This window comes from Nipponia nippon, unplaced genomic scaffold (genome assembly GCF_047370975.1).
Source record: "Nipponia nippon isolate SJK-2023a ecotype South Korea unplaced genomic scaffold, ASM4737097v1 scaffold_1, whole genome shotgun sequence".
NCBI classification, from domain to species: domain Eukaryota; kingdom Metazoa; phylum Chordata; class Aves; order Pelecaniformes; family Threskiornithidae; genus Nipponia; species Nipponia nippon.
Genome location: NW_028262290.1, coordinates 93534701 through 93555271, shown reverse-complemented (window position 1 = coordinate 93555271; position 20571 = coordinate 93534701). Strand labels below are relative to the sequence as shown.

At 41.7% G+C, this 20571-nt stretch overlaps 1 protein-coding gene and 1 long non-coding RNA gene across 4 annotated transcripts in view; one reads left to right on the top strand and one right to left on the bottom strand.

The window, feature by feature from the left end:
* CDYL (chromodomain Y like) overlaps positions 1-2710 on the bottom strand; it is a 107131-nt gene extending 104421 nt beyond the window's left edge. Inside the window, exon 1 of one of the 2 annotated variants that reach the window (XM_087762664.1) lies at positions 2494-2710. In XM_087762664.1, coding sequence (XP_087618790.1) covers positions 2494-2517 — 24 coding nt within the window. In that variant the 5' untranslated portion in view covers positions 2518-2710. The remainder of the gene's footprint in view (positions 1-2493) is intronic. The other variant, XM_087762671.1, reaches the window with a different exon arrangement.
* A 794-nt stretch (positions 2711-3504) lies between these two features.
* Positions 3505-20200, top strand: LOC148057476 (uncharacterized). 2 transcript variants are annotated; one of them, XR_015699880.1, is made up of 6 exons: positions 3505-4589; positions 6342-6514; positions 10022-10269; positions 16308-16392; positions 17712-17789; positions 19494-20200. It is a non-coding gene; the product is annotated as an uncharacterized LOC148057476 (long non-coding RNA). The 2 variants fall into 2 exon arrangements; XR_015699878.1 differs by having other exon boundaries at positions 3505-6514.
* Positions 20201-20571: the final 371 nt, after the last annotated feature.

Below are 20571 nucleotides of genomic sequence, written 5' to 3'. Positions count from 1 at the left end.
TTCAAGGTTTCAATCTTTGAATTCCAAATCACCGGCCTACAGTTCGGCTCCCTCTCTCCAGAGATGATATCCAGAGTAAAAATAAAAATCATCCCACAAACAACAAGTTAATCCATAAAGAGTTTTTTCTTAAAAAAAAAAAAAAAAAAAAAGGAACTTACCTTCATTTTTATTGTTTATAAGAGTGGTTCTCATTTGTATTTTGGAAGAACCATGACACATATCAGCAGTAGTTGGCATTCATGATTATACACTTTTTTTTGATCAAGGCATAAGATCAAGACCCAGAAGGAAAAACAGAGGTATAACAAATGGCACTGGATTTCAACCACCAGATTCAAAGAATATTGTATGGCATGAATTACAAAGAAAATATCCATGAAACAGAAGTAAAGCCCCAGTCAATAACCCAGGCAGTTCACAGAAGGGTTTAAATTACCTAATATTCAACATTCCAGGTTAACCTGCAGTTACGTACTTCCCAAATCAGTGTTCACTATATTTAAATTATTTATTATTTAATGATTTTTCAGGCACAGCTATAAATTTCCTTTCAAGACAAAACTTGTCAAAAATGAACAGCAATTTAGAGAAAAAGAAATTGCAAACAAGACAGCTTGACCACATCCGAGTCCAAAAGCATTAACAATTTCGGCATCTCAAATAAACTTTGCACTTACACAATTAAAGAATGTATCTGATTTTTAAAATAAAAAAAGTACTTTATCACTTCAGACATTTTGCGAAAGAGGCTTTCACCCGACGGACATCACACGCCACCTGCCCAGTGAGGACAGCCATGCTCAACAGACCTTTCATACAAGTCAACATTTCAAACACAACTTAAGTCAACCAAGAAGAGTAATGAGCAGTGGTCACTCTTAACCTTAGTCCAATGTCCAGCAAACAGAATTTTTCTGCTCATTTTTTAAGCCTACTGAAACCAATATCCCACTGTCCATCTTTGATCAAAAACAGCGACACACAAAGAGCAAGTATTGGCCACAGCACAGCCTATGGGCCCAACTCCACAAACCAAACAGAACTTCTTCTGAAGTCAAGGCAAGTTTTTGGCAATCCTTTCAACATGCAGAGTGGTCCCTAAATTTCTCTCCTACTTCCAGGGATGATCCCTTCAAGACTGGCTTAAGCCACATTATGAGGATAGGGAAACTTGCCAAAGCAATTAACCATGATTTATCTGTCTTGGGAACACAGGCCTTCAGTCTTCTAGTCTATCAGTTCAGCACCTCTGCTCAGCAGTCAACTTGCTTAAAATATAAGCCCACCCGGGGCACCTTTCACTGGGTTCTACAGGTCTGTTCTCCCGCGGCAGCACAGATGTAACTCCATTAACGGGAGACACACGTGCACCCACAGTACAGTAAGGCATCTTCTTCTGTCAAGCATCCTGAAGGCTGTCTGTCTCCCTTTGACCTTAGCCTTCCAGCCTCTGGATACAAATATTTTTTTTGCAGAACACTGCCTGGATGCATATTAACTATGAGATAAAAGCATTTTTGGTTTTGGGTGGCCACTTTTTTACCCAAAAGACAAGAATGGCTCCAAAACAACAACGGCTTTTCACTCACAGGGATGACTTCTTGTAAAAATAAAAACAAGGAAGTTAAATCCAAGAGAACCATAATGCTTTTCAATTAAGGGCAAGGATGTGAAATTACCACACAGAACACAGGAAATTCAAAGTTAGGCTGTCACCTCATTCCCTTCTTCACCCCAAAACCTTCCTCTCCCGTCAGCACACCCTTTGACCACCTCCGGAGCGACAAGTGAAGGATGGCGTGTCAGAGCCTTAACTTTGAATCTTTTTGGCTTCCCTCGCAACCTTCGTTAAGAGCACGAAGAGCCGAGGAGTTTAAATTTTAATATTTTGCATCGCCGCAGCTCGCTGCATGGCCAAGGCACAGGATGGTAGCCCAGGACTTTGGTACAGACACAAATCCAGGAGGAAAGCCCCTCTGCTCTGCTCTGCCCTCCCCCCACCCCCCCGGACACATGCAATAACTCGGCTTTGCACACATTTTTGCACACCGCCGGGCTCGCACTTCGGCGTGCTCACTCCCGGAGCGAGTCGCGGCTGTCAGCGCTGCTCCCCACCATCCCGCACCCCCGCCCCTTCTCCTTCTGGAGTCAAAGTGTTGTGTGAACGGGGGGGGAGGGCGGGGGGGGGTGGGAAGCGCAGGCCACGGGTAACACTTTGCCTTCTCCTCCTTTCAGTCACATTTCCGTCCTCCTCCAGCAAAACTGGGGAGGAGAGGGGGGGCGGGGGGCCAGGCTGGGCGGGGGGGGGGGGGGGGGGGGCGGACGGACGGACGGACACACACGCAGGCGCTGGGCCCAGCGGGAAGGGGCAGCCGCAGCAAGTGTGGGTGACAAGACCGCCGGCTCTCCCGAGAGCAACAAAAAGGCGGGTGGGGTGGGGTGGGGTGGCCGGCGGGGCCGGGGGCAGGGCCGGCGCTCGGGGGCTGTTACCTCGTAGAGTTCCTCGGAAGCCATGCTGGGGAGCCTCACAAGGTGGAGTTGGGTGCTGGTTTGGAAATACTTTGTTTCAGTTGGTGTCCGTGTGGCCTCCTCCTCCTGCTGTTCTCCCTTCTCGTCTTCTCCTTCTTCTTCTTCTTCTTCTTCTTCTTCTTCTTCTTCTCCTCTTCCTCCTCCCTCTCCCTCCTCCTCCTCCTCCTCCTCTTCCCCTCCTCCTTCTCCTTCTCCTCCTCCTCCTCCTCCTCCTCCTCTTCTTCTTCCTCCTCCCTGCGCGTCTCTCTCCAGCGCAACTAGCAGCTCCGCTCGCTAAATGCCAGTGAGGTGCTGCTGCTGCTGCTGCCGCTGCTGCTGCTGCTGCTGCTGGTGGCGGCGGCGGCGGCGGGGCTGCGCGCACGGCAGCTGCGCAACTCGCTCGCTCCCCGCTCGCGCTCGCTCCCTCGCCCTCGCGCTGCCTCTCGCACACCCGGGCGGGCGGGCAGGCCGGCACGCACGCACGCACGCACGCACGCACACACTCACTCGCGCACACACGCGCGCACACACACGCGCACACACTCGCTCGCACTCGCGCACGGCGGCGGCGGCGGCGGCGCCCCGCACCCCCACCCCTCCGTCCCCGGCTCGCTCGCTCCCTCCCCAGGAACACTAATCGAGCGCAGAGAGCGAGCGCCACACGCAACCGCTCCGCCTCGGCTCCCGCCGCCCCCGACACCATCCTCCTCCTCCTCCTCCTCCCCCCGCCCCCCCCCGCTTTGATCTCCCATTGTCTGCTCAGCTGAGCCCGGCGGCGCGCGGGGGGCGGCGGGGCGCGCGCCCGGGGGCGGGAGGGGCCGCGCCCGGGGAATGGGGGGGCGGCGGGACGGCGGCGGAGTTCGGGGAGGGCGGTGGGACGCGGGGCCCGCGCACGTCCGGAGCCCTCGTCGCTCCCCTGGGCCCCCCGCGGCCACCGCGCTCGCCCCTCCGCTTGCCCCCGCCACGCCTGGTCCGGACCCCGCGGCCCTCCCGGCCCCGCTCCTCGGCGGGCCCCCGCCGGCGGCCAGTCCGCTGCCCTGCTCTGCCACCACCGTTTGTACCAGCAACGTTGTAACGCGCCTGCCTAGGTTGTTCCAAACTTACTTGGTAGCGCGCCTTCGCCATCGGAGAGGGCAAATCCACGCCGCAACTAAGCGGCCCTCGATGATCATTGCCAACAGCACCGATGTGGCTTGCATCTCCCGACTGGCCATGTTTGCAAAACTGGGAAGGCCCCACCAAAGCCTCCCGGCTGCGATGGGTCAACGGAAAGTAGCTGAGTTGTTGGCTTTCTTGTGAGTCCAGTACGAGTTACGCCACGCAACTTGTTCTGGTCGCCTCACGTGTCATCGGGGGGTGCTTCACAGGAAACTGTGCAAATCGGGGGCCGTGCAGTAAACCATCAGCTTGACCAACTGAAGGCATTGTTGTGCGAAGGCAGGTGTGACGAGATGTGATTACTCCTTCAAGAGCAAATTCTGCAAGATGGCGTCTCTCATCTCGGAAGGGCTGAAGGGTGGGACAAAACCAGTGTCAGGACAGGAGCGCCTTACCACGAGTTCTGCCATACTGACGCCTTGGTTCTGGTGAGTGTTTCTTCTTCCCTACCACACCAGGAAGCCGTACGCTGCCCCAGAACAGCACAAGTTAAAGCAGAGTTCACCACATTTGTGTCATCAATCAACCCGTTGACTCAACTGATCTTTGATCAAGTTACCTTTTTTTTTTTTTTTTTTGCCAAAGTCTTTCAAAAATGTTTCTGGAAAGCCAAGAAACTTCTCAACGTTCTACTTAGATAAAGACATTTTGGACCATTGTCCAGCAGGTACCCATTTGGAAAGCATTGATCCGTTTGTGGGCTTTGGATGACTTATGTAGAAAGAGCTGGAGATTCCTTTCTCAGACTTGGGGTAACCGGCCCATTCTTTGTGACAAATGCATCATGTCTCCCAGGTCAATGTCCTTCTTCTGGATAACTGAAATTCCGGTACTGAACTGCTAGATGGACATCACTTCTGCAGATAAAACACCTGACAGCTTTCAGACTTTTCATGATTTCCTAACTAATCTATGGAAAGGTTAGAACTGCTCTGTATTTAAACTGCTTCTTGAGATCTTTAAGAGCTGGGCTTAATCTAAGCGGTGAAAAAGGGGGTCGTTCAGTGACAGTAACAGGATCACTGACAGAAGGATGGGCCTTATGTATGAAATGGAGACGGTTAAGATCTAGGCACACTGTGACTGCCTTCTAGAGGTGAGCATTTAATCACAGTTCCTAAGATGTGGTCTGAATCCTTTTTGAGCTGTACTCTCAGCACACCATCGTTGTTATAGCCACCCTTTGAAGGACCATCTTTTAAAGGAATTGGTACTCATGTTTTAGCAAAGAGATGGCAGCAGTGGTTGCTGAAGATGTTACTTTGCTTGCAAGGGCACAAGAATAGAACACCTTAATTTGTACTAAGGGTCTTACTATTGCAGTAAACCAGGTCTCAGGCATTTTGGTCTTCTGGGTGACTAAAAAGAAACACAGTTCATCACTACTGCTCTATTCTTCAAGGAAACAACAGCTTAGAGTTATTACTAATTTTTAATGTTTCAACCACGCTCCACATTTCATCTTTAGTGAAAGAAGTTCTTCTTTTACACATATTCATTGCTCGCATTGCCATTAATTCTTCTTTGCCTTCTATTCTCATCTTTTATCCTTGTTGCTTTATAAGACTTTTCAGGAGAATCAACCATACTATTCAGAAATACCACGTGACGGTACTATGGTTCAAGCATCTGAGAGGTACCAGGTTTTGTGACTGGTGCCCAGGTTTTGCAGTTGGATTTTGCTACCCTAAGTTCCATGATAGCTTGCTCTCATCTTGCTTTCTCTAGAAAAAATCAAGTTGTCCAAAAGCTGCATGGTGAATTGTCTAGATCACTATTGCCTTCTTATTTCCGAAGATGTTTCACACTTTCCTCATTGAGGCAGGATGTGTCAGTTTTTAACAATATTTTGGTTGTTGAAACCGATCTTCCCGCCAACTTCCTGAATGGCTTTACTAACATTGCATATAAATGTTTCTAGTAGAGAAGTTGTACGGAATACAGTAATGGAGCAGTCTAGGGAGAGTGGAAAGCCAGGCCAGTTTGAGTTCTGACAGTGGTAGCAAAGGTTTTTAGAGGTGCTTGAAACAGCCTCGGTTAATCCAGCTTTGGAAAGAATCAGACAATGTCTGCCAGGCTGCAAGTTTTACCATACGCATATGGTGCTTCCAGTTTGAAGTGGACAACTGCCTATACTGGCAGTCCTGGTAAAGTCAGGAGGACAGTTGCTCTTCTGTTTAGCAGAATGAAGAATGCTCTAATTTATGGGCAACGTACAGATCGTGGAATCAAGTTCATTTGAAAGGTCAGCTTCTTCATAGATGGTGGAATAGCTGAATTTGAAATAGTTATGGTGGTAGGTCACAGCTGGCTGAAAGTTTACAGCACTGAAAATATCACAGAGATCTGTATTAGATGGGGATGGGTCTACATCTCCAGGATTTGCTCTAACCAAGGGACCACAGCCCTATCTGATATGCAGATATTTATCTGCAAGATCATAACTCTTGATAATAACGTGACTATCAGTAACTTGTGATCGGTTATATTAAGGTGATTATCTGCCTTCTAGTATTTGGGAGTAGGGCTTGGAAATGAAGAATTTAGTAGTTGAGAAACAGTCAGGGATTAGTTAAAGGATTTCAAAAGGTGGGATTGATATGGCTAAATGTGATGATCTACGCTGTAGGCATTAACATCTGATGAAATCATCCTATGCTACTTTTTCACAGTCAATGAAAACCTAGTCAGCATAGTCAATGGAATTCACCACATGCTTCATCTCATCCTAAAGCAGATGCCTACGTCTGGTCAGATGAATTGAAGTCTAAATTTGATTTACTTTGTTGACTGAATTTTTACTGATTGGAAGTATGGAACCTATTCTGCAACTGCCTAAAGAAAGGTGAGATTAATCCTACTCATGTTTCTATGATGCAGGCTTTCTTGATCTAAGACGACTGGATGATTTAAAACTCCCTACTGGCCAAACTATGTTGACAGATGAGATATGAAATACATAATATCCCTTTGCACCTATTATTTTTTCTTTCCTATTTTGATCCTATGCTCAGTTGTCCTCATCTTAACACCTAGGATGTGGCTCATCCTTGCGCTCTGATATTCTCTGTAATTTCTGTCCCTCTTCCTTTCCTCACCTTTTCCTCATCTCCCTCTCAGCCTCTTTTCTTCTAAGTGGTCTGAGACGCTTAAGTTAAAATGAAGAAACAAAAATGCTAGAAAAAAGCATTTCTTGCAATCTGTATCTATACTTCCAACACAGAGCTGAGAACTATGTTTCCCATTTTGTAGTGGAGGCAGTTTAAACAGGTCATTTCAGGCAGAAAGAAGGGTTTAGTTCTGTGACACACTGAGGAAAATGGGATCACCTGAAAGAACAACTGTTAAACAGGATTCTTTACATGAAAGTCTAGAAGAGAGAGCCTCCTAATTCTCTAAATGACAAAGACATTACTTTCGTTGATCTGCAAAACATTGATTTCTAGATTAGATTAAGACAGTAACATAATCAGATTTAAATAACTGAAGAAAAGAATGGTAATTACGCTTACAGTAATAGATTCTTGGTAGTTTTTGTGGACTGACATCATCGTATCTAGCTCTTTAGTGGTAAGGATGTAGTTTCTTTCCCCAAATTTTTGCTTTCAAAGAATGCTGGCAGATACTCCACTGTTTCCTTGTGGACTTCAAGGATAGACTCAATGTAATAATTTTTTTTAACAACCATTACTTTTTTCTACACAATCTGTCCATGAAATGAGTTTCTATTGTAATCCATCCTCTACCCATGTAGAACTGAGACATGAAATTAAAGTAAATATTGTTAGAGATGTCCACTGATTTCTTCCATTCAATTAAAGAGGCCTAGATTTAAGTGCCTAAGAGAATACAGTACCTTTTATTTTAAAAATAACATTCTTATTGATATTTGTTACATGTGTAAATACTAGATGCTTCTGTAACTCCATCTGGGTACCCAACATCTTGAATTGAGTTTTCAAAGATATATATAGAAGCCATCGGTGACTACTATGTTTTAAACAACTTGCTTAGTATCAAACGAAGCTTTGTGACAGAAGTAGGGCTAAATTATAATCTCACGGGACAAAATGCATGTTTTATCTACAGGACCTGCTTTTCTCTTCCTGCACTCTCCTGCCTCTTTCACCACCCACCTTTCTAGTCCTGCAACACATGAAACTGGAATCTTAAATACAACAGCTTCCATCAGTACACAGAAACAGACATAGCCCTGACTATGGGAGCCATGCAGTCAATGGTAACAGAGATGAGATTAATGTCTCTGGTAAATCTGTCTGCTACACATCCCTGATTTATTCCTAGAAGACGCTCTGTGCCTTGAATGAGGCAAAAGCTCCATGGAAGAGTCAATGCGAATAGCTGATTGGAGAACACACATAGACAGTGAAGGTGTACAAGTATTACCTGACTTTAAAAAAGTTTATGTTTAAAAGCCCCAAACTGGAAATCTAAAATAAAAATAATCTTGTGCAATGATGTTGCTCACCCTTTCAGCTCACCCTATTGGTCACCAGCAGAGTTCAGATGTTTACGTCCACATCAGAGATAAAAAGTTTTAGCTACTTCCTTGAACTCCTTGGCTCTATTCAAAGTAGTGCCGTCTTACCACTGGAATGCAGCTTCCCTTGCCTTAGTGAGAATGAGAACTGGTTTATAAAATAGCTAAGAAAACAAAATCCTAGCTTAACAGTTGGGTTGGGATGGGAGCATGGAGTGAAGCTGAAGGATAATTCTATCCTTACAGAACACTTTAAATGGCTGATCAGCCATAACAGTTCACTCATTCTCATAGTCAACGTAATGATCATTATGAAGAGTGCATTGCCTGAAAATTAAATTAGGGAATGTCCTCTTCAATTTTTGAAAGGAGGTATCATAAGCTAAGAAAGTAGTAGGTTAAGAACCAATGTAAATGTAAGTACCATGTCTGAAAGACAGCCATTCTTTGCTTTGCTCTGGAATCCGTAATTTACCTCCTGTCGTGGTTTAACCCCAGATGGCAACTAAGCTCCACAGAGCCGCCCACTCACTCCCCCATGGTGGGATGGGGGAGAGAATCAGAAGAGTAAAAGTGAGAACACTTAGGGGTTGAGATAAAGACAGCTTAATAGGTAACGCAAAAGCCACGTACACAAGCAAAGCAAAACAAGGAATTCATTCACTACTTCCCATGGGCAGGCAGGTGTTCAGCCAGCCCCAGGAAAGCTGGGCTCCATCACACATTGACAGTTACTTGAGAAGACAAACGCCATCACTCCAAACATCCCCCCCGCCTTTCTTCTTCTTCCCCCAGCTTTCTATGCTGAGCATGACGTCATATGGTGTGGAATATCCCTTTGGTCAGTTGGGGTCAGCTGTGTCCCCTCCCAACTCCTTATGCACCCCCAGCCTGCTCACTGGTGGGGTGGGATGAGAAGCAGAAAAGGCCTTGACTCTGTGTAAGCACTGCTCAGCAGTAAGGAAAGCATCCCTGTATTATCAACACTGTTTTCAGCACAAACCCAAAACATAGCCCCATACTAGCTACTGTGAAGAAAATTAACTCTATCCCAGCCAAAACCAGCACACCTTCTCATGACTAAATACAGTTTTAGAGTGAGTAAGTATGTGGAGAATAGAGACAGATGAAATTCTATGTTTTTATAGAGAATACAGAGAGCCCTACAGATTTTTAATGAAGTAGATATTCCAATATAGCTTATGCAGGATATTTGTTCATAGAGAACTTTTTTTTTTTTTTTTCCTGGTTATGGGCATGGTATTTACAGGTTGACTTTTCCAGAGTTTAAAAATCTCCAGCATTTTTTTTTTCTCAACGTGACATATCAAGCCTTTTCAAAATCCTATAACCAGTGTTGTCAAGTGAAGAGAATGTTAGTCTGGGTGGTAACCCAGCTAACCCGTTAGCTGTTTTACATGATAAAGACATTTGCAGATATTGAGAAAGAACAGGGCATTCCTTCTGATAATTATAAAAAGATTAAAAACCATCATTTTTTCTGTTCAGATGAGAAAAATAAAAAGCTTAACAATCTTTTCTTCTTAAATAACTGAAAAAAGGGAAAACTGAAAAATGCAGAGGAAAGCTATCTTCTAGAGCAATAGAAATGCATTATTATGAATAAAGAATATGAACTTTTTGATCTAACAGTTGAGGTTTTGCACATCAGAAATGGGTCAAAAGATCTATATTTTTCTTTCAGTTTCAAGATTCAACCCTGTATTTTTCTGTGACTGGAAAAGTAGTTTTACTTTAACATGGTGATGTCAGAATATCAAATATTGTTGTGATGTCTCAACCAGGGTTGGTGACAGAATGTAACAGGTTGCGATCCTTTCTTTCCTGCAGTTCATACGACTGCAACATATCTCCTGAAGAAGATGATGAAGAAACAAACATCCATGGGATCACCTGCTTAGGTCTGATCACTTGGTTCTGTGCCTGCCTCTTGGAATTCAACTGACTCTGCAGCTTCCCCTCAGTACTGGGAATATAGATGTAGCTATGTGGGATTCAGTCCTTCATTTCCCTTGACTGTCCAGAGGAAGATTTTCTACATAGTGGATTAAATTTAGACTTTCTGTAATCATCATAAGGTAGGTTTATCCAGTCCACTGCAGTGTAGCCTAGTTCTACCAGTACCTCTTACCAAAAATTTTACTCATATATATTATGCTAATCAGTTAGGTTTGGTGCTTGATAAACTTTTCACAAAACTGTGCAAACTGCCTTTCAGCATAGGGAAGGGAAAGTAAAATGTCTGCTTGATTCATCATTAGACTGCAGATTTGACGGTGGCTTCAGTATAGCCTGAAGAAAAATAATGTTATCATCTCCTGTAAAGGAAGGGGTGCAAAAGGTAAGGAATCTTTAGTGAAAAAATGAATGTCTTGTCCTGGAGGTGGTTTGTGAACAGTTCCTTTTTGGGGAAGGGTGTTCATGTCAGTATATAGCTTAGTAAAAGTGTGACAAAGTGGAAGAGGAAGTGGTCTGAAAGCCTTTCATTTTGTTTCCTTATCTTTCTCTGAAGTTCTCCGTAGGGCTTACCGATTTGACTGGTGATCCATAGATGAATTAATGACCTTTTGCAATAATTGTGGCGATATGAAAGATCAAAACTATGCTATGGCTTGTTGAGACTTATTCAGCACTGCCATCGGAAATAAATGTCTTTCCTAGGGATAGACCATGACAGTATGATCCTTTAACATAGATGCTTAAGTCAACATGACCACTCCTCTTGGGTCAGTTTACAGATGGAGGTTTTGCTGCTGAGAATTAATGGATCTGAAATTGCAGATTCATGCAATTTTCATCTTTTCAGGTAGCCCCCACTAACAAAGGCTGGCACATGCAGTCAATAGCCTTGTTGTTTAGACTGGCGGCACTGGAACAAAAGGCCTTGTTCCAGAAGTTTGCCTGTATTAGGATAGGCTGAATTCTACTGGATTTGCTCTGTTAAATTTTAGCAGCTGCTAGCTGGCAATCTTTTGGTATCGTTATTCAAGTTTTGCTGTCAATAGACAAGGGTAATTCACTAGTAAATGCTTTACTAGGTTTTGCCATCAAGCCTCTATGTCGTCTTGAACTGTGTTCATTGTCCTCACACAAGGAGACTGTGTTTTAGCAGGGCATGGATATGTTTCTACCAGTCTTTCTACAGCAATGCAACAGGGAATGACTTTTCCTCTAGAAGGTCAAGCATTAACACAGACACAATGCCTATCTTTTATTTTGGCATTAATAACTTTACATTGCAACCTAATATTCATTATTCTAAGAAACAACAAAAAAAGTTAATAAAACAAAATGGTCTAAAGTCACGTCTAATCAAACTGAAAAACTAACTAAATGCCAACCATGTTGGTGTATATACGTCAGCTTGGCTCACTGAAATTCCAAAAATGATCACTGCTGTCATTCGGAAAAAAACTCTTACCGTTAAAAGTTCCCTACATCTACCTTTTGTAATCTTACCCTTAGATCACTATGCAGCAGTAAGGAAAAGAAGTGAGCAATGGAGATACAAGGACACTCCAGTGAGTACTTCCTCAAGGAGTCAAGCAGCTGTCAAGTTGTATTGTTGGCACATCCCAATAATGAGAAACTACAAAAGCTATTCAAAGAAGAACATATTTTTCCTGAACATTGTTCTGGGGGGAAAAAAAAAAACAAAACAAACAACAAACCACAAACTGAATCGTTTCAGGTGAATTATTCTTTTAAAGACTTCATCAAGAGGCGTACATTGAAAAGTTGTAATCCAAATGGTTTAAACTCAGCAAAGATAACAACGTAAAAGTGTCTTACACTAGAAAGTGTTGAGCAGCGTTAACTGTAGGCATTACTATCTGTGTTGGCTAGAATAAAAACAGTGTAACATAGCGTGTAATGCACTCCCCAAAGACACAATCTCAGATCAGCATAGGAATGCATAAACACTACAATGTATAAAGATTTTTGAAAATAAATATGGGATGATTCCATTACTCACAAATAGCATAGTTATGAATTAGTCATACAGGTCATCCCGAATGAGCACTGAAGATAACATCTTTATGTTATCATAGTGTTACATTTTTTCATTATGATACGTATACCAGAGAGGAACCATTTGAAGAATATTTTTGAAAATTTGAAAAAACAGTATTGCAATTTTTGTCTGTATCTTATGAACCTATAAAGGCTGCTCTAATTAACTTGACTACAATAGTTCAAGGTTCAGACAAGATAAGACTTAAGAGTAATGTCTGCAAAAGACCTCAGAACTACTTAAAATTGTTTCTGTATATGGAAGCAGTTTTAAAGTGCAATAAAGGGTTTTCTACACTGCCAAAGGCTGGAACACTGGCACTTCCCAAGGAAACAGACTTTTCACTCAAAAGTCTGCAGAATGTCAAGGAAAAAAACCCCGTCAACCATCAAAAATATATCACAAATCAGTTAGTAAAATTAGATACTCAGGTACTATTAAAAGTATCTAAGTCCAGAGCAGAGAACAGTGAATGTTCATCTTCCTGGCTCCATTCAGAGAATCTGTCATGTGGAACATGTCAAGGAAACCGGAGATGGCATCACAGAAGAAATTTCCCTGCTTCTGCATGAAACAGGAGGAGCCAAGGGCTCAGGGCCTACTTCAAATCCTATTCTTTACATTTGTTGTTCTTGAGTATACTTGAAACATACCAAAGAAAATCATCAGTAAATTGCATATAATAAGACAAAACAGATTTTTGTGCTTTATGGACACACTCAATTAGTCAGGTGATAAAACTCTCATCGACTTCAAAGGGTCAGAGCTTTACAAAGCAAATTCTGAGAGTCAGCAAACATAATTTTGCTAAAGAGAAGTATTCATTCTTGGGCAGAGAAGGGGTAATAAACTCCAAAGGGTTTTTTTTTTTGCAGAGAGTTCTAAGTCTAAGAGTAGACAGCAGAGTCAGTATCAGCTTTTACCAGAATCCCAAGATGTCATTTTCAATGTTACAGGAGTGACCTCACCTCTGGCTTCTCTCTGACTTGTCTGATCCTGGGCTTGTGTTTGTGTGCAATCTTGCTTTTCTTTTATTTTCAGTCAGGAGGCAAGCTCTATCTTGTATATACTAATGCCTATCATCCTGCAGATCTGACTGGTTTCAGGCACCTGTTTTTCTTTTGATATTGACAAACAGCTCCCTTAAAAGAAGGCATCTTTACTTAGCCGTTGGAATAAAGCATGAAAGAAAAGGGGATTTTAGAAACACCAAAGAGCCTAAGCACATATTTAGTTCAGTTTTGGTTAAAGTCCAGCTGGAACCAATCCACTTCATAGGGATATACAGGAATAACATAGTCATGCTGATAGTCATCAGATGGCTTCTCACAATTCTGCCCCCACCCCCAAGGACAGGCAACCTCTAACAACTGGCACAATCAACTCTGAAAGAGTATCTCAGCTCACATAACCTGACTTACAGGAGTGAGTTTAAAAACCAATGGGGATAATTCATGAAAGCAGTACTCTGTGGTGGGAATACTCTCATCCACAGAAGGTTAACCCAGATGTTCAGATTTATGGGTCTGTCACCTGAATGGAAGTGAAGATGCACTGCAAGACCTGAAAGTCATGTGTCCGGTGCCTTATGTATAGTACAGAAACTTCATATTAAGGACAGATACAAATACGGCATGAAAAATTATTCCAAGGCACACCCACAGTTGTCACAGTCACATTCCTATTACATTGTGTAAGAAGAAAACAGTATCTGGCAAAAATAAAATAAACAGAGGCACATGAATGAAAGAGAACTGGTTACAATACTTTCATATTTATCTGATATTTTAAGGTCAGTTAAAATATGTGTTTGGTGTTATCATGGAAATGTGCATAACGGAATATAATACTAGTTTACTCATGGAAAGTTGAAGAGGAGAACAGCTGTAAGTATGTCCTCAACAGAGATGAAACAACGCAATAGTTATTGAAGGTAATATATATATTTTCAAAGTCCGCTTTCTACCTTCTTATTTATTCTGTTCGATAAAAGTCTTTGCTAGCTTTCATCATGGGTACTTTCTCAGTAACATGAAACACAATTACATTCCTGATGATGAAAATGTAGCAGTGAACAAGGTAAGTAGGTTTATTTTCTGTCCAACTGGTTGAGGAGAATTTTCAAACCTGTCAGGTAATTTGGAATCTCAGGGGATGGAGGGAATTTATGAAGGTGAACATTAATAACCATCCTCAATGCTATTCCTGACACACTGAAAAGTATTTAAGACAGTGTTTTCATAGCTCTTAGGATCCTTGAGTTTTGAAGAGCTGCCCAAAGTAAGAATTTGTTTCACATTTTAGGATATAAAGAAAAGAATTTTTGTTTTCAGCAGAACATAAACCTTAAAGCAAGACACCTATGCACATAGACAGATTTTTCCCTCCACTATAAATAGTCTTCAACATGTAAACTAATGCCCTGCTGATTCAGGCTTGCCGAAGAAACGCAATTTCTATTTAAATCTTGTTAGGCAATTATAAATGTTTTTTTGGGAAGTAAAAACAAAAAAAGTCCCCTCATGGATATTATTTCAGAAAACAAACCCATACCTGAAAAGAGGGAAAACAATTCTGTTCCTCTGGGGAATTTCAAGTTCTGGCTTTTAAGTGTCTACTAAGGTAAAGGCTGGTAAGAAATTTACACTTTCAGATTATTGTCAATTGGTAATCAAGCAACAACATAATTTATTTCTGAGTATTCAACTAACATGCAAAATCTGAAAGATCAGCAACTGTGCTTAGTGATAATTCTTGTCATTTCTTGGGGTGTTCATTTTTTCTTTTTTTAATCACCTTGTCTTCTTTGGTACTAATCCTGAGTTCCTGCCATTTGTGAAACAAATCCTGTGATCTAGATTCATGTTGGCTTTGTTTAAATTTATTCTCATCTCTTTTCTCCTGCATGCAACAGGATCAAGTGAATGGATCCTTACGTTTTTCCATTAGTGACAGTAGTAAATTAGAGATATAAAAAAGACTAAGATTGGACAGCTTTGACTTCGATTCAGAGATGAACAGTCCCAGACAGATTTCATTGTGAAGAGTTTTCAGGCACTTCTAAGTTTTGAGGACCTCATTGGCACCTTAAGGCTTCACTTTTGCTTCCTGTTTTTTGCAGCTAGCTGTTAGTCTTCTTTAAATTGCATGAAATTCACTTTATCTTTTCAATCCAAAGAAAAATTATTGTTATTGTTATTATACTACACGGAACAAAAGTTAATTTTTTCCAACTGTGATTTGAGGGATAAATGTTCCAGATACTTTCTCCCTATTCACTTTAAACTGTGGCATCTTAAATAAGAGGTCATAGTTGTTCTGACCTCAGGAACATAGTCCATTAAATTCTAGATTCACTAACATTCACTTAAGAGTCACTTCAGGATTCACTAACAATGCCATGGAAGCCCACACTGCTGCCGCATTACACGATTTTGCTCAGAAAACATATTTTAATTTAGTTCAATTTATAACTGCAGGTGAGTTAGAGGACACGTTTGTTGTTCTTTTTACAAACATAACCAAAGAATTAATTGTCAAAAAATCGCTTTCAAATCCAGCCTGGCATAGACCATTTGTTACTAAGGCTCCTTTCATACTGTCTTTTTTATACTTTTGCGATGTATAGAGTGACGTGAGAAATATGTAGTAGAGATTCCCATCGCTGCCCCTACTACCAAGCTACAATACACTTATGCCAAATAGCTTTGGCATTTCTGGTTTTCAAAGTGTGAATAATGTCAAATTTGCTCTTTAGAGATTTTCTGTTGATCTTTCTTTTCTCTTCAGACAGTGCAGGTGGGCATGACATGTTTGGTGACACATTCAAACTATTTTACCAGATAATGCAATACATTAATAGAAAATAATGACATCTGGCAAAAAAGCCTGTACAGTTTTTTCTGATACTTTCCCTGGAGCCTTTGCTAACTCATTCTGTGATACAGTAGTACCCACAGAATGTGCTCTTGAGTTGCAGCTTAACAAGCCTTTCAAATGTGTCAAAGTCAGATTTTTTTCTTCTAATTAAGTGGCCATTTACTCATTTGGAGCAATAACTATTGGTGGAAACCATCTTCTAAAACTTACTAATATTCACAGGTATTTCCACTATCACTTCAGAGGACCTCCAGTAATGCTGACAACCTGTGCAGATTGGTCTAAGTATTTTCCTCCTTATCCACAGGTAAGTCCACCTCTTTCTCAAGTACTTTACAACTTCTGCAAAATTGTTTTGGCTGTGTTTTTATTGTAAGCTTCTGTAATAACGATTTAGAGGGTGTTCTTCTGATCGATACACTTTCAGTTGCAGTGATAGTGTAGTCTGCCACAAGATAAACATATTAAGTCTGTATCACATAAATCATATATATCACATATAACGGTTTCAAAACCACAACAAAATGAGCATCTTCCCCAATTAACACACTAGCACAAGGCTCTGATGGAAAGGGATGCTAACCCACAATCCTGACTAAGTCTTAAGATATGCTGCTTCTGCTAGATGCCAGTGCTAGCCGCAAAGGCTGAAGTGAATCAATCCCATTGCTCTGTCTTAAAAACAAAATATCACTAAGGCCTAGAGCCTCCCACTTCCAGTTCATCCAGTTAATTTTTGGCTCTGGTAATTGAAACTAAACCTTCTTAGTTATCACTACAAATTACTTTTTTCCATCTGCATATCCTTTGAGAACATGAATACAGCTATCTTTTATTTGGAGAAAAATGGGAAACATAAATCGTACAAACAGCTCAAAATCATTCCATCATACATATGATCAATCTCACAGGTGCAAATAGAAGTTATCCCACTCATCAACCTGCTTAGTTCTGGTGATATCAAGAGTTGCAAAGGGAGAGTCTCTGTTCTCTGTTCTTGTGTAAAGAAAATCACTTACATCGAGACCAACTTATTTGTGCAACTAGATGGTTCAGTATTCTGCTATAAGCCAGGCTGTGACCAACATGACAGTACTGCCATCGCCTATCAGTCCCCTTGGTGACATCAGGTCTGGTCTACCAACGCTACCAGCCTGATAAGATAATTCTCAGAAGTTGACTCTGCAAATACAACTGCCAGCCTACTCCAATCAAACTCACTTTATGCAGGTACACAATCCCCAAGCAGACAGGCCTGCACAGAGGAAATGTTTCCTCTCTGACTTTGTTGATTTTGAATTTAATTACCAAACCAAAGTCCACTTCCTATAAAGGCAGAGTGATTCTGTGACTTGGGGTCATCTTTTGCAAGCCTTACTCATTTTCCCTTGTCAACTATTAAAAATTTATTAACATTTATACAATTCAAACAAATTCTAAGCACAGCAACGTGAACTCTGTATATGGCATTTCAGGTAATTAATATTATAGTTATTTAAGTAAGCTGGCTGGTACTGACTTTTCCCCTTCTTCCTCAGTGTGAAAAAGAAAGTACTATTGCATTACTCGTAGTGGTACAGAGACATTATAATTAATACAATACAAAGAGTTCTTTTTGCTCTGCAGGTGCCAATAAGCAACCTCAAGGGAATACTCAAGAATCCTTGGTGTGTTTAGAGTTTTATTGCAGGAAAACTGTATGATGTAAGTGCCTCTCATTTCACTCTCTTTCAGCTATAGTGCCTTTAGTTGGCCTGCTTATACGTATAAAATACACATGCCTCTTTCTCCTCTTTCGTCAGCCTTTCTAAAATACTTAAGCAGAGTTTCAAAACAGCTTGTATACTACTACACATGCACAGAAAACATTAAAAGAACATTATGAAAGCTGCAAAGTCAAAAACTCTAAGTTGCCTTACTGGAACTCTATTTTTATAGGCATTATGATACTGCCTTTAGTTAAACAATTACATACTTTTTGTTTTTCCACAAGGCAACTTTAATTCCTTATCTCAGAATGCTTATTTTACAGGTTTCATAATCTGTTAACACAATTTTTTTTCTTTTTCATTTTTGTAGAGAATTAAAGAAGCAAACACCACTCCAGCATCTCCTTGTGTGGCATCATACAGATTGCAGTATTAGCATTCATTGGCAGGGTTAAAATTTTTTGTTACAGAAAGCAGGTTCCTACCGTTTCAGTTAGTGAGTAACAGTTAGTATTAGTAAGCTATCCACCTCCATATGGTCCACCAATAGAGAGGAAAGAGGGCATCATTTCAGGGTTGGTGTAAGTGGATGTAGGACCAGATAGTAAGAAAGAATTTGGGACTGGAGGTGCTCCCTGCATTCCTATCTGTCTCTGCTGCAGCTTCCACCATTTTAACTTTTGTTGGCATGAGTAATCATGTAGCAACGCAGTAAATCAGACCAGTTTGCTGATCTTACTGAAAGCTATCTCTGCAAAGTAGTATGTCTGATTAGATCTGTGAGCTGTATCAGCTCTTACTGTGGGTCCATACTACTTAGTGCCGAAGCAAGAAAAGCGCAGCCAGGAGCAGGAGAGAATGCATGTTCCTCCTTCTCAATGGCAGTGTGGTCTTAAATCCACTTAAGGCCACATACTGAGACGCCCAAACGTTAGTGAGTTTCACAAGTACTTGTGGACAACAGAAGAATGTTAGCAGTCAAGAAACTTGGGTTCAGGTCTAAGTGCTGCCAGGGTGTGCTCTAGTAGGCAGAGGACTTTGTTCACCACAGCTGGATGTTTACTATCCCCATCCACTCAAATCTGTCTTGCTGGTCCTCTTTCTTTTCTTTATAATCTTAGTATAGTCTCTCTGTCATTGACTTCTTGCCAAACTAATGTATGTCCTCAGTTGCAGGGTTCTTGCAGCTCCAGCCCTCCTCTCCCATTCTAAGATTTTAGCTGTGGCTAGCACCCAGTTTCCTGCTCTGGTCAGCATGCTTAGCCATGCCCAGGCTGCCCCTGCTCCCTGCTCCCCGTTCTGTTTCATTCTCTTCAAGCACACATATGATCACAGTCTCTTCTCCCAGTCCCACTATCAATTTCCACCAGCTTTTTGCCTGCTTCCTTGTCATCCTTGCCAGTTCCCATCTCCCAGTCTTGTGTTCCTCCAACCCAGACTTCTTGCTGCAGTTTCTTCATTTAGTTAGTCTCGGGATCCCCTTCAACTTCCCATTCTGTCTCAGCCTTTCCATCCCCTAGCTATCCTAGTCCCAAATCTCCCTTTCCTGAAGCTGATTTCCTTTTCTCAATTTGCCAATAACAGCAACCAGTTGCCTGATCCCCAAAGTCCACTCAAACTCCCCCAGTCCAACCTCTTGCTACGTTTTGGCATTTCAGACAGATTGCTTTTCCTTTCTTTCTGTATTTATTTTATTCAGGTTCTTACTCTGGTACTGACTTGGCAGCATAAGAACACCAAGACCATAGAGAAGAGTCTTCCCGTTTTCAGCTCCGATGCCTGCTCCTGCAGTGCTCTACAGCAACCTGGCGCGGCAGCGGCAGGGATTGTCCAGCTCAGCACCTCAGTGCAGAACGACGCTTAAGAGACCGTAGCTGTCAAATTGTGGCTATGCGCTGCTGAGCGTGTGCAAAGAGTGGTTCTCATAAAAGCCTTATCATTGTGGCAGTTCATCGGGGAGATTACAAAAGGCTCATCCCTGACACAGAAGCTATTTTGCTGCCAAATTTTAAGGCCCTCACCCACATCAGAAATACATATGAGCATCTCAGTAAAATAATTTTAGTATTTTAAGCAGGATCACAACAATTTAAAATAAATGCATCGAAGAGAAGGCATCACTTGACAACTGGTAATCTATTTATTAGGTCCCTCACAGCAAAGTTAAGAAAAGAATACATAATATATTTTTTCCAGTGACGTTTAGAAAAAAGCTGCTTCGTAGTCATCTAACGTTTGTCACTATAATGGTGAGAGGGAGACATTCCATTAGTCACCAATAAATAGTTATTGTACTTTGGAAATATTGTGTAACTGTTTGTCACAACTGTTTTATTTCTGTTTTAAAAGAGTTACATGCTAACTTATTTTATTTACATTTCCATAGCTGAGAATACACGGACTGTCAGTTACTGCATTTTATCTGAGAGATGGTTTCTTAAGAAGCATCTTAGCTTCCTAAGGTCTTGTTGACTTGAGTCTTGTTATCTATGTATTATAAGGCACTCTCTTATAAGGAAATTCCTCATTTTGGAAATGAAAGAGTGCTTATATTTAATAGCCTGATAAATTATATCTTATGTGGTATCTTTTACTAGAGTCTCTCTAATGACCTATAAACCTGCTAAATAATTTCAAACAAATTTAACAGAAGGATAAAGATCTCAGAGTTCCCTAAAATGTAGTGGACATCAGCAGCAAGGTAGTTAATCCCATCATGTTGCTGCTGAGGGAAAGAAGTAGATGTAGAAGTAACACACCCCCATCTCAAGCTACAC